This window comes from Wolffia australiana, chromosome 10 (assembly GCF_029677425.1).
Source record: "Wolffia australiana isolate 7733 chromosome 10, ASM2967742v1".
Classification (NCBI taxonomy): domain Eukaryota; kingdom Viridiplantae; phylum Streptophyta; class Magnoliopsida; order Alismatales; family Araceae; genus Wolffia; species Wolffia australiana.
Genome location: NC_135844.1, coordinates 15779419 through 15792317, shown reverse-complemented (window position 1 = coordinate 15792317; position 12899 = coordinate 15779419). Strand labels below are relative to the sequence as shown.

Below are 12899 nucleotides of genomic sequence, written 5' to 3'. Positions count from 1 at the left end.
ATTTTTCTAAGTTCATATATATATATATATATATATGTGTGTGTGTGTGTGTGTATTTTAGGCTTTTATTTTATTCAATATGAATTTTAAAAATATTTTTAGGCCTTTATTTTGTGCCGCCATGTGTTGTCGCTCGATTCGTCAAACAACAACAAATTAGAATTACAGAGAATGATTGGCGACAGACAATCATTAACTCCTTTTATGATTGGCATCAGCCAATCATTTGGCGCCATTATGGGATCATAAAAAGCAATGCCATAATGCCATTTAACTAACAAATTTGAATTTTTCTGCGCAGTGATGATGGGGACGAATAAAAAAGGCATCCTCTTTTGCAATAAATGCACGCGTGGACTGATAAAGCAAAAAGACAAAAAAGCACTTTTCCTTAAAAACCAATAAAGGCCGTCGGGCAATGTGGCGCAACAGCATGGCGCCACTTGTACACATGGTGCGAACAATGTGGTACATGTGGCGCCTTTGTAAAGCATGCGCACGGAAGATGAGGAGACACCAAATTTCAAGCAACTTGATAGCTTAAGCAAAAACAGAAAACGAGGAAGTGTTAGAGACGATGATGAGGAGATAGAAAAAATAAGGGCTAGGATTGCTCTAACTTCAAACGGCCATATCTTTTGATGTACAAATCTGATTGAGCTAAAATTTTCAGGACTTTGTCGTAGTCCCCTCCTCTTTCAATCCATAAACTCTGATATATAAATAGAGGCCTGGATCATTGTGAAAATAATCTTGAACTGGCTTCCTACTTGTGTGGGCTGATTGAAAGATAGTGAGTTTGGAGATCCATCAAGTGTGTTCTTGGTGTCTTGGGTGTGCGGGAAGAAGCATTAGAGAAGAGGGTGAGCTTAACGGTACTCGCAAATCGCCGTGGTCCTGGCGGAATGTAAGGATCTAAGGTAAGTGTATGTGCCTTACATTGTTTCTCTCCGGACATCATCTAAGGTAAGTATCATAATTATAGTTTGTTATCATCTTTTTATTTATCATTTAACTTCCTTACGTCCCCATCATGTCATCTCTATCTTTACCATCATACTGTTTGTGCAATCCATCACTATTGTATCCCTCAGGTACTCTACCTTATTCTAGTAACACTTTGTGTAATTCTACTTAAATTTTTTCAATATCACTATCTCATATATTCTATTCTCATATTTATCTCTTCTCATACTGATAGTCACTATAGTAAGAGAACTAAATTCTTAATCATCGTTTCTTGTGGAGACGATCCTTACTCGTCACTAAATAAATATTATTAAGTATGGTTAAATATATTTTTATTAAATAATATCAATTACCAACAACGAATTAAATCCCCTAAATTTGTGATTATCAATGATCTTATCACCTTGTTGATCTCCTTGGAAGAGTTCCTCTAGCCATCATGTACCTGTCCTCTAGATGTATCCACAAAATTAATGCGATGATGGATCTCCTCTTGAACTTCTTCAACTCCCCTTGAAGATCTTCCGAATCTTCGCACCATCAAATCACAATAATGGGATCTTGTTTTGAGAAGGAGAAAAGGCAAGGGAACCCATTGTCGCTATTAATGGGCACCTAAAAGACCAGGGTTTTCCTCCCATTATTTATACTTATTTTTATAATTTTCCATATAACTCCTCCTAATTTAAGTATATTCACCAACGTCTGTACATATTTTTGTTGTGACCCTCTAGGTCTATATATGACTAATTAAATAAATTTAATTATAATAAATTTATTTTCCAACCTTATTAATTAACTTTATCAACATATATATTAATTTGATTTAACCCAATCGATAATTAATGTTTCTAGCTCGAGGGGTCAAAAGATACACTTCATGCTCTAAAAGATAACAGAGAAGTAAATAAACTCTCTCAAGGAACCATGTATGTATGATCATTCATCCATGCAAGACTCCTGAATGGTTATAGTGTATGGTTCACTTTGAAAGCCTAACAGTGACTAGAGAATGTCTTCTTCGATATCTCCACTAACTTGGCTAAGAATTTAATGCATCTTCTCCCCTGAGTCAATCTCCTCCTATACGGAGGGTAGATGCCCTCATCTGATCATTCAATCACCTTTTGTACTTATATCTAAATCCAAGCTAAGACTATTTGAATTCCACAGCGGTCACAATTCAGGGATTTATAAAAATATAGTGTCTGAAGTCTTTACCTAAATAGTACCCACCATTTTCCTTCAAGGTCTCTACACTAATTGCCGCAAAATCAAGCATACTTATCATAAAAGTCTGACCAGATATTACTATTTGTTTTGAATAGTATTATATCCATCTTGAGTATCCGTCACATAGGAATATTTAAAATATATATTTAGAGACTAGTGATAACTGAATTAGGATTTCATCATAATTCACCAATCTATTGCATGTATTGAAGGACCTCATTATAAACATCAAAGGAGAATAATAATCAACACAAGCTTATTTTAACGAAATTAAACATTACATGTAATTGTGATTGGCTCGAACGCCACTTAATATCCATCAAAGATGACCATTACTATCTTCACTATCTTAATTTATCCGAAAGATGGAAGGTCTTTTATAAACTTTATTGATTAATTAAATTATCAACAATAAATTAACACCTGAATTTGAGTTCATTAGTTGTCTTACTTGTTGGAAAAATAAAACAACCAGATTATTGTATTTCCCTTTTCATACAAGTCATCTTCAACCTTCTTCAATTAAAAAAACATGGGAAATGATCAATATGAACGTCTTAGTTGGTGCTTTACGACATATCGAGCCCAAATTGATTTACCTTCAAAAAGGCCCTTATCATCAGCTCTTTCATTGCATATGCTTTAGCTAAAAATTTTCAATTCTAGGGAAGATTATTACAATAAAAAATAATATTTCGCACCATCTGTCAAAGATTAATGAATACTACTAGGGGTCTTGATTTAGATTTGTCTGTAGTTAACATCCTTGATGCCATCAGATATTAAATCATCCAAAGCTTAAGACGTCTTGAACAACATGAATACTTAATACTATTTTTCTAGAATAAAATATTTATGGAAACAAGTCTAGATGTAAACGAATATGAAAGATATGAATTACCAAAACTCAACACATATATTACTCAAGGCATTTTTATCTGTATCATCATGTCATCATGTTGTGACCGTCAAGATAATGCACTGGATCTAATGTAGAGAGAGAGAGAGAGGGAGAGAGAGGGGAGAGAGAGATATTAAAAAGTCTGCAATATTGTAATATGAAACATGAGAAGGAAAGCCTTTTAAATTGACAAAAAATGAATGGCCTAATTGGGCCCACGTCCCTACTAAATGAACCTGCCACGTGGTAACAACTTTGTGGTAGGTTATTGGTCAATCTTCTCCCCCCAAGTTCTCACACTAGAGGCGCTAAAATGTTCTACCAATAAAAGATTAATTTTGAAGGTTTATAGAACTCAAACCAGAGTACTCTTTCTGGAATGCAGAAAGATGTGGCAGAAGATTGTTAAAGTGCATGGTTCTTGACTTGACAAAGGATTCCTTATCACGTCAGGAAGGGTATTCTTAACCTTTATTAGTGCATGCCTACTGGAGTAACTAATGAATAGAACTATTCTCTTAAAGTTCCATAAAATAAAATATTTAAATGATCTCTCAAGAAATCTAATCTGGTAATTTCTAGTTTTAGATAATTCTAAAATATTAATCCACTCAAAGTAACATTCTAATAACTGGGAAAAATATTTAATCATTAAAGACAAAATTAGTGAGATAAAAAATTATGAGCAAAATTATTCTAGTTGGACCAAATGCAAATCAATTACATGTATTAGACTTGAATATCTCATTTTAATATTGTTTAATTTAGTCTATAATCAATTTAAATTAATTGTTAAAATGTCCGAATTGTATGTATTCCAACAAGGTCGAATAGCATACTTAGCACTTGGGCCTCAGTCCTGGGGTTGGCAGAGGATCAGGAATTTGTCATCATCATCAACATCCCCAAACTTTGTCATCATTATCATGATCAAATGGGAACTTGGAGAAATGACAAGGATGAAATCATCATTGACAAGTTTATGGCAAACAAGGATTGGGGGGTGATGATGAATTCACCATGGCCATCATCATCACTGCCATCACTGACATCTATGTTTGGGCTTAGATGAATGATGGCGATGACAATATGCCATCGCGTACCAATTGACTCCAGAAGAGGATGATCACCATTCATCATAAACATTACCATCCACTCATCATCGTAAAGGACATGAAACCAAGTTGGTCTGTCTGTTATTAGTCTTACAAAGTTATCTGCATAGGTTTCCCCCTTATCTGGTCGATGGCCAACAAAAGAATGATGATGATGTCAACGATGGCAAAGATGAGGGGACAATGAACCGCCATCATCCTGGTCATTCATGTCTGGTAGGATGACAATAACAATGTATAATGTCTACAATTGTTCATAAAATTTTCTCAAACTGTGATTCTCTCAGCCCCACAATGGTGAAGACAAGAATGCTGACAGTTCATCATGGTCCTCAACATATACCCAGACTAAGATGATGATGCTGATGCTGATGATGAATTGTGCCCTCAAGGAAGCTTCTATGCTGCTGTAAGCAGAGGCTGCCGTCTTGTGTTGTATGATGTAATATTTTCATGTTCCAAGACATGCTGCTTCAATTCAAGCTTCTGCTCCAGTTCAGCGTCATTGTGAGAAAACTATATCCTGCCTGCGAGGCCTCAGTAATGCTCTTTCTTACCTCTGCTCTTGCCCATGGTGGCATCTTTAGCGGCTACTTTGGCACGGTCATGACAAGTTTCTTCAGTGTCTCTGTGGCAGACTTTTCAGAGTTCTCCAAGGCCACTTTTGTGATTTGTATGCGTCCTCTTGCCCCTCTCCAGTAACCTTGGATTCAGGACGATCAGTGGTGCTGCATCAAGGGAGAGTGAGGATTCAGGATCAGTTGTTTTCAGTCAATATTATGCATAATAATACAATCTATCAAATTCAATTTGTTGTTAATATGACAAAAAGTATGCTTTTGGAAGCAGCAAATCATACGTCCAAATTAAATTTCACAAATTGATTGGACACTTGTTCAGTTAATTTGATTACATCATTAATTTGATTGGACACTTGTTGAGTGCTTATCTGATTACAGCCCATCAGTTTATGCAACATTTTTATATTTTATTTTTTACGTTTTAAGAAACAAATCATTCATGGCGGAGAAATATCAAACTTAGAAGTATGGTTTGGCATCCCAGACTGAGCGCCCTGTCTACACCCTTGGACAGGTGATGGACATACATTGTGATCCAAGGTGCATCCCACGATGCAGGTCATGGAGAGCATAATGGAACAACCAATGGCTGGCAGGAATCCATGAGTTATTATTGGGGAGAGACCTAGTAGAATGGATGCCATCAGGGATGGGACACTGACAAGATGGTCTGTTGTCAGAACCAAAAAGGACCATGGTCTTGGGCTGGCCGGACCACAACCTTTACCTGGCTGGACCATGAAGATAGATTGCAGCTGGAACATCAAGTCGATCATGTCAGGACTGTGGCTAGGTTGCGACCAGACATGGGCTCGACTATGGCTGAACCTTGGCTCGGTTGCAGCTGGGAAGTAGCTTAGGCCCAATCAGGCCATGGCTAGGCATGGGTTGGTTCGTGCATGGGCTGTGATACGCACCTTGACCTAGGTTTGTATTGGAAGGAGGTTGGAGGACGAGGTAAGGAAGAAGTTCCCGGGGTAGAGAGGTGAAACAAGAATGGTAGAGGGCAGGCCGAGCCGATGGGGTAGGGATCGGCCGGGGACGAGCCGACCGGAGATGCGGTGAGGAAGAGACGATCTCGGGGGACGATGATCGTGTAGAGAGAGGGGAGGCCAGACCTGGCCTTGGAGAGGGGAGACAAGGCAGTACATTCTTCTTCTTCTTTCTTGGCTGCCCTCTTAAAGGGAGGGCATCCCAATTCAAAGGGAAATACATCATAGAAAATGACTAGAACGCCCCTGTGGGTTAACATGACTAAACTACCCCTAGGATCCTATCAGGCTGCAGGCTGGACTCATGGCCTTGCAGTGTCGCAGGTGGTCAATTGTTGGGTGCAGACTGTCAAACCACTGTCCCTGGCAGGTCTGGGTGGTTAGCCCCACAGATCTGTGGTCTTTCGGTAAGCCTGTGGGGGATCCTTTGGGCCAATTGTTGGGGCCCAGTCTAGAGCTAGTCTCTTCCCAGTCCAGACCACTGGAGACCAAAGATCTATCCCTGGGGATGTGTAAGCTCCATGGCAGACCCACATGGATCTGCAGCAGATACTGAAGGCCCTTCAAGAGATCAGCCGGAGAAATGGAATACCTGGGATAGACGCAAGAGAGACTAACATATCTGGGAGAAGTTCCATAAGGCTCAGAAGAAACCCAGGATTAGATCCGGCGAAGCAGGAGAGAGTGGGAAAAACCCGGCATACCCAAGCATGCAGGTGGGAGGACCACGTAGGAGACATCTTCAAGGGTCGAGGCATTGACTGTTGCATGGATCTCCCGTTTCACTGAGTTATGACAGCCACAAGGACCACATGTTTAACTATATTGTTGCACCTGGCATGGATCTCAGAGTAGACCATGCACATTGGCAACAAGTTTACGCTGCTGTTGATCATGTTTTTGACAGCAGGTATAACCATGGCTGAGACAGTATGCATGGGCACGGCCAAGAGCATGGTTTGATGAATTTTATGGGTTTGATTGTGGCTACGGCCGTGACATTGACTGTAGCAAAGAAGACAGTGAACGCCGAAGGCGCGACTGAGGTGAACACCGCATTTAATGGCAAGTTTAATCGCAAATAAATTGCTGCATTGAGCGCAGATTGAGTACCGTGCAAATGAAATAGATGTGTGTCATAGCTGTGCAAGGTAGAACCTCATCAGCAGCAACGGCAGTGAGACCTTAGTCACAGCTTCTCACCATCAGAAGCTGAGTCAAAGCATAAACAGCATTCACCTCATTGGAGAAGCCCCATCAACAAAGCATTCACCTCATTGGAGAAACCATTCCAACAGATGTGCCACATGATCAAGGACTGATGCATCAGAGGACACTGAAAAGTCATCAGCGGAGCACGTTATCCTTTGTTTTTCTCTATCATGCACACTGCTTCATTACCAGGTTGGGTTGTCAGACTGCTAAGATAAAAGAGCGGTAGGGTCTTCTAATGTAAAATTTTAACATTCTAAATGTCTCTTTAAGGGAGATAGAACGTTAATGAAATGGATAGATTTTAAGGTTTCATTTTTGAGCTATTAAGATAGCAGGCTCTTCCCATCGACCTGCTGGTACAACCCTGTAGTACTCCCAAAATAATTCCACTGTAGTCTCAATCCAGTTTGGAATTTATGTTCTCAGAATAGACACAGGGATTCGGCAAAGTAGACAAGGCCAGTGGACAAACAGGATGGATGACACTGATTGTCCAAAGAGCGACTGGAATCCAACGCCTGCATGGATGGATGTATGCGAGAGGAAATAGTAAGACTGGGGAGAGACGATGGGTGAAAGGGAGGCACTTATGATGGAACAGAAGTCATCCTTTTCTCTTTGTTGGGTACCTTAAGAGGCATCTGGAGTAGGGTGGTCTGGGCGGGAGCTTCATATCCTTCTAAGGGCCAAGGTTGACGCATATTGATGTGATTGTATATCATATTGGATCAGCGGCCTCTTCTCCTACTCGTATCATCCAAAAGTCGCCGATAGGCTTTGCGGTGCCACAGTTCTTCAATCTTTATTTTCAAATTTCAGACATAAACTATTCTTTCCCCAAAGCTTAACCAGCTCACAGTTTGTCAAAATAAAACTTTTTGTGTAAAATAAAAAAAAAAATTCCTCTGTAATTATCGCCGTTCAAAACATACCTAATGCACCATATGTTAAAAACACATATTTTTGAGCAAAAAAAATTCATTTTGGTTAAGTTCCATGCAGTTATCCACGTTTTCCTCTCAAGTGATGGAAGAAAAATGGAAATCCTGGAGAAACATTACCATATCATCAGGGCTCTGCAGCAGTCTGACTCAAATGCCGGATGTGATCCCCCACACCCTGCAGCATCTTCACAATCTGCTCTGACTGATGATGTGACCTGTCCCCAATGCTGAACTCACTGACCACGCCATCAATCTCAATGCAACTCAACCCTGTCATCTTCTCTGCGCCAGCATCCCTCATCTTTGTCCGAACCTCCGATACAAGATCCCATCTCTTTGCAGCAGCATAGACCCCAGACGCCGCTGCCAAGTTCCCTGCATCCATTTCTGGCAGCCTTTCAAGCTCTCCAAGTACCTCCTCTGCCAGCCCAACCTCGCCCTGACCCCTGCAGGCGACGAGCAAAGTCCCCCAGATCACTGCATTCGGCTTAATTGGCATCGCCTTGATGAACCAGAGTGCCTCCTCCAGAAGCCCATTCCTGCCCAGAAGGTCAACCATGGCTCCAAAATGCTCAATGCTGGGCCTCACCGAGTAATCCCTCTCCATGGCGGCGAAGATCATCCTACCCTCCTCCACCAACCCGCCATGCGCACAGGCTGAGAGCACCCCCAAGAAGGTCACTCCATCTGGTACCACCCCTTCATCATCATTATAATTGCCATCATCATCAGCAACATCATTATGATCATTATTTTTTTTCTTCTGGAGTGACATTTTTCTGAATAGGGAGAGAGCTTCCTCGGCACGGCCATGGAGAGCAAGAGCATGCAGCATGGAGTTCCAGGAGACAAGGTCCTTCCTCGGCATAGTCTGGAACAGCTCCTGAGCTCTGCCCAGATCCCCACACTTGGCATACATGTCCAGAAGGGCATTGTAAACCTGTGTGGTGAGCCCAGTCTTCATCCTCCTCACTTGGGCTTCCACCATCATCCCTAAACCTTTCAACCCAGACTCTGCGCAAGCAGCGAGGATGCTGACGGCAGCAGCCCCATCAACTTCCATCCCTTCCTCCTCCATCCGTTCAAAAAGTGCCATCGCCTCTCGCCCTCGCCCTCGCCCTGCATAGGCTGATACAATTATGGTCCAGACAACCAAATTCCTTTCTTTCATCTCCTCAAAGAGCTTCCTCGCCATGTCCAAGTCATCCTTCTTGCAGTACCCAGAGACAACAGTCGACCAAGACACCACATTCCTCTCCGGCATCATCTCAAAGACCTCGAAAGCTCGGTCCCCGTCTCCGGCACGGGCATACCCAGCAAGCATAGCATTCCAGGAAATCAAGTCCCTGTCAGGCATTTCCTCAAACAGTTTTTCAGCAGCCGCCATCTCCCCCCCTTTAGCCAACCCTGCAATCATGGTGTTCCACGAGACTAAGTCCCTCCAGGGCATTTCATCAAACAGCTTTCCTGCAGAAGACCTGACAGCGCAACGATGATAAGCGTCCAAGAGAGAATTGGGAACGAAGATATCAGAGAAAAATCCTGATTTTGCGACTTGGGCATGGATCATCTCCACGTTCAAGATCATGGTTTCTGCGCAGGACTTGAGAAGGAAAGGAAAGGTGAAGTTATCGGGCTTGATAGCGGCCCGTTGCATGGAGATGAAAGAGGAGAAGGCTCGAATTGGGAAGCTGAAGGCGGCGTAAGCGCGGAGGAGGGTGTTGTAGAGATGGGTATTGGGTTGGGGGACGAGGTGGAAGACGGCAACGGCAGCGAAGAGGCGGTGCCGGCCAGCGTAGGCTGTAATGAGCTTAGGCGCGGCGAAGAGGTCGCCATGGAGGTGGAGCTTGAAGACTTGGGCATGGGCTTGTTTGATGGCGTGCAAATCGGTGGAGTTGTGAGCAAGCTCTGCGAGGGTCTGCTCCAGCAGGCGCCGCTGGGAGGTCCATCGTGGAGCTCGCGGCAGTGCGGTCATCTCTCCATGGCTGAAATGGGTCTCAGACGATTTCTAAGAAATGGGTCTCTTTGTCTATTTATTTTGGCCCAAGAATCAGTCAAAAAACCCCTCCTAGAACTCCTGTTTCGATCAATTTTTTTGGGTCTGATCAATGGATTGGTATTGATTTCCAGATATGATTTTCTTCGGCAGAGGCTATGGCAATACGCGAGAGCTTGCTACCATTGCGGTATCCTCGTAGAATCAACTCATAGTTGTTAGTTGACATGCTCCGTATAGGCTCTTGCTACCATTGGGGCCAACCGGGTGTTTAGGACGGATATAGTCTGCTGTAAGACGAGACTTACTAGCTTCTGCCACCAGCTGCACGAGGGGAATCAGATGGCGTACGCACTCACACACACACACACACTCTCTCTCTCTCTTCTTCACGAGATAGGAGTTGCCTCAAGAAGCACAAAGCAGTCATAGCATTGAGAGCCTCGGCATACGAGCCATTTGCACCCGATGCATTATCGTCCCCAAAAGATCTCAAGAGTAACACATATCGTGGTGGGTTGGCAGCAGCTGTGCATGGTGACCTACAAAAGCATTGTCTACGTCACGGTGCCCCTGTCCCGACATTCGACGAGGGCAATGATGGTGCCTCCTTTCCTAAAAGCACCAATGCCTCCTAAGGACTTAGTGACATGCCAAGTTATGATTATTGTATGAGAGTAGTGGGCGTGGATGAGTGGGGTCTATGTGTATATTTGGATATTTATGTTTATGCCACACCTAGAAACTCTTCCAAACACGAAATCCTAATATATATAAAACCTCCTAAGTGGCATTCATGTCATGGCTCGATCAGTCTACGAGCACGACCCTAGGCTAGGTCGTGATCGGCATGGTATTTTTGCCAATTAAAAATCTTTGATTTTTCAATCTTGTATTGTTCTTATGTGAATCAGGTGCAATGGGCTGAGTCATCTTGGAATGTCACTCCCTACTTGCTGATGGATGCATCAAAATCGTAGAATCTAACATCCTAGATGAGTCAAACAGACATAACAACATGAAAATTTTGGTATTGGAAGCATCCTTATGTCCTATGATGAATGTTTAGAATTCAGAAGAAATAAGACATGAAATGAATTTTTTTTCTTTTAAATAAAAATAAATCAGTGACTACCTTTGAAATTAGACAAAATGTTGAACCAATCACATCCACTTAAGCGATCATGCCATCTACCTCCAACATACATTTCACTATGCAACAATCTCATTATCAATCTCATGTTTTCCTTGTCAGCATGTCAGCCCAATACCATTCGACGTGTTACCCATCTCAAACCATTGGCCATACTCAACATAGACTTGGTCAAACCATTGATTGTGGTGAAGGCTAAAAGGTGGACCTCTCAACCATGTTCAACACTAACATAGCTGACTCATCGACTATTTCCTATCTCAACCCAACGGCTGAAATCATACCAAATTGGTAAACTTGTGGACCAGGGCCGACATTGACCAGGGCCAACATAGACTCTGGTCTACAAAAATATGTTGATAAATGCCACACCATTCAAGATCAAAAATTTCAGAATAGTTTCCCCCTGTCAGGTCAAACCCTTTACCACTGTGACCAGGTTAACCCATCAATCATCCCAGCTGATTAATGGGGATCTTAAAAGGATTCCCAGACAGACTTCACACACTATGACCAAAATCAACCACTTTATCCAAATCATTGCCAAGCTTCAATGCCACCTTTGACAAAGGATTCAAGTTTGTCTATCATAGGGATTCAAATCACATCCTAGGGTCAATAAGTCTTCGGGACGTAGACATGCATTAGCCCAAAAAATTTGAAGGGGTACCCTCCTTCCATCATATATCAATAACATATTGAATTTTGGCTATAAAGAACCAAACAGAATGAAAGCCATCTTGTTCTTGAAGGCGGAGACCTTGAAGAGGAGCCCAAAAAATTTGAAGGTGTACCCTCCTTTCACCATATATCAATACCATATAGAATTTTGGATATCCATAGCCAAAAAGAATGAAATCCATCTCATTCATGAATGAGAAGACCTCACATTTTTTGACCTCCAAATGCCTTACCATTGGTGAAAACATACCTTGCTCTAGGGAACTTAAGGATCAAATGGCCATTGGAGCTCTCAACTATTAACACGGCCATATTTAATTTGAGCAAGAGGACTTCCAAAAATTTTGGAGGCAAACTACAAGGACCGTTCATGTTTCAGTTATGCACATTACTGTGGGATAACTTGGACGTGTAGAATGGGTTTTTGTGTGTAGATAAGGGGGGAAGGTGCCAAAAAATAATTTCTTCTTCTCCATTTTTCACAAGTTGATGTCTACACTCACCTAGAATATTTTGGGTGGTTGAAAATCGTACATCTTTATCAAGGCATTGAATGTACCAAATGAGGTAGACATGTTTCACAAGCATTACTGTGGGATAATTTGTGATAAAAAATCTTCAATGGAGATTGCTCAAAATCCAATTCAATATGATTGAACCGAGCATGTGAAGCGGACCGACACTTCATTACAGCGAAATTGGAGAGTCGCTTGATCAGTACACCAAATGTCAAGTCAGAGGATCAATGTGCTGATGTGTTCACAAAAAGGCTCCACGACCCTGCATTGCAAGTCATTATTTGTTAGTTAGGAATAAAGAATATACAACCTCCAGCTTGAGGGGGAGTGCTGGCATAGTTACCTCTTGGTATTTCACAATGTAAGTTTTTATATTGCATTCTGATCCATGGTGTTGGTGGGGATGAAAGTGATGAAAATATATGTGGCCGGTAAGCCAATCACACATTCCACATCCCGTTCCATATTCATTAATAAAACATATTCATTATAGTGCACGTGTGATGCTCATAATGAAGTCCATGAATACATGATCGAACTTAGTGAATTATGATGAGATCGTAATGCGGAGATCACTAGTCTTTAAGCATGTGTTCTAAAC

General features: G+C 41.9%; 1 protein-coding gene across 1 annotated transcript; it reads right to left on the bottom strand.

The window, feature by feature from the left end:
• Window positions 1–4375: 4375 nt before the first annotated feature.
• On the bottom strand, window positions 4376–9969 carry LOC144708632 (pentatricopeptide repeat-containing protein At3g29230-like). Its single transcript, XM_078582044.1, has 2 exons — window positions 8068–9969; window positions 4376–4946 (listed from the first exon to the last, which is right to left on the bottom strand). The coding sequence occupies exon 1, from the start codon at window positions 9923–9925 to the stop codon at window positions 8075–8077; it is 1851 nt and encodes a 616-aa protein (XP_078438170.1). The 5' UTR covers window positions 9926–9969; the 3' UTR covers window positions 4376–4946; window positions 8068–8074.
• Window positions 9970–12899: the final 2930 nt, after the last annotated feature.

Coding starts and splice junctions, on each gene's coding strand:
- LOC144708632 (XM_078582044.1), bottom strand. CDS start 9,925: ATGACCGCACTGCCGCGAGCTCCACGATGGACCTCCCAGCGGCGCCTG.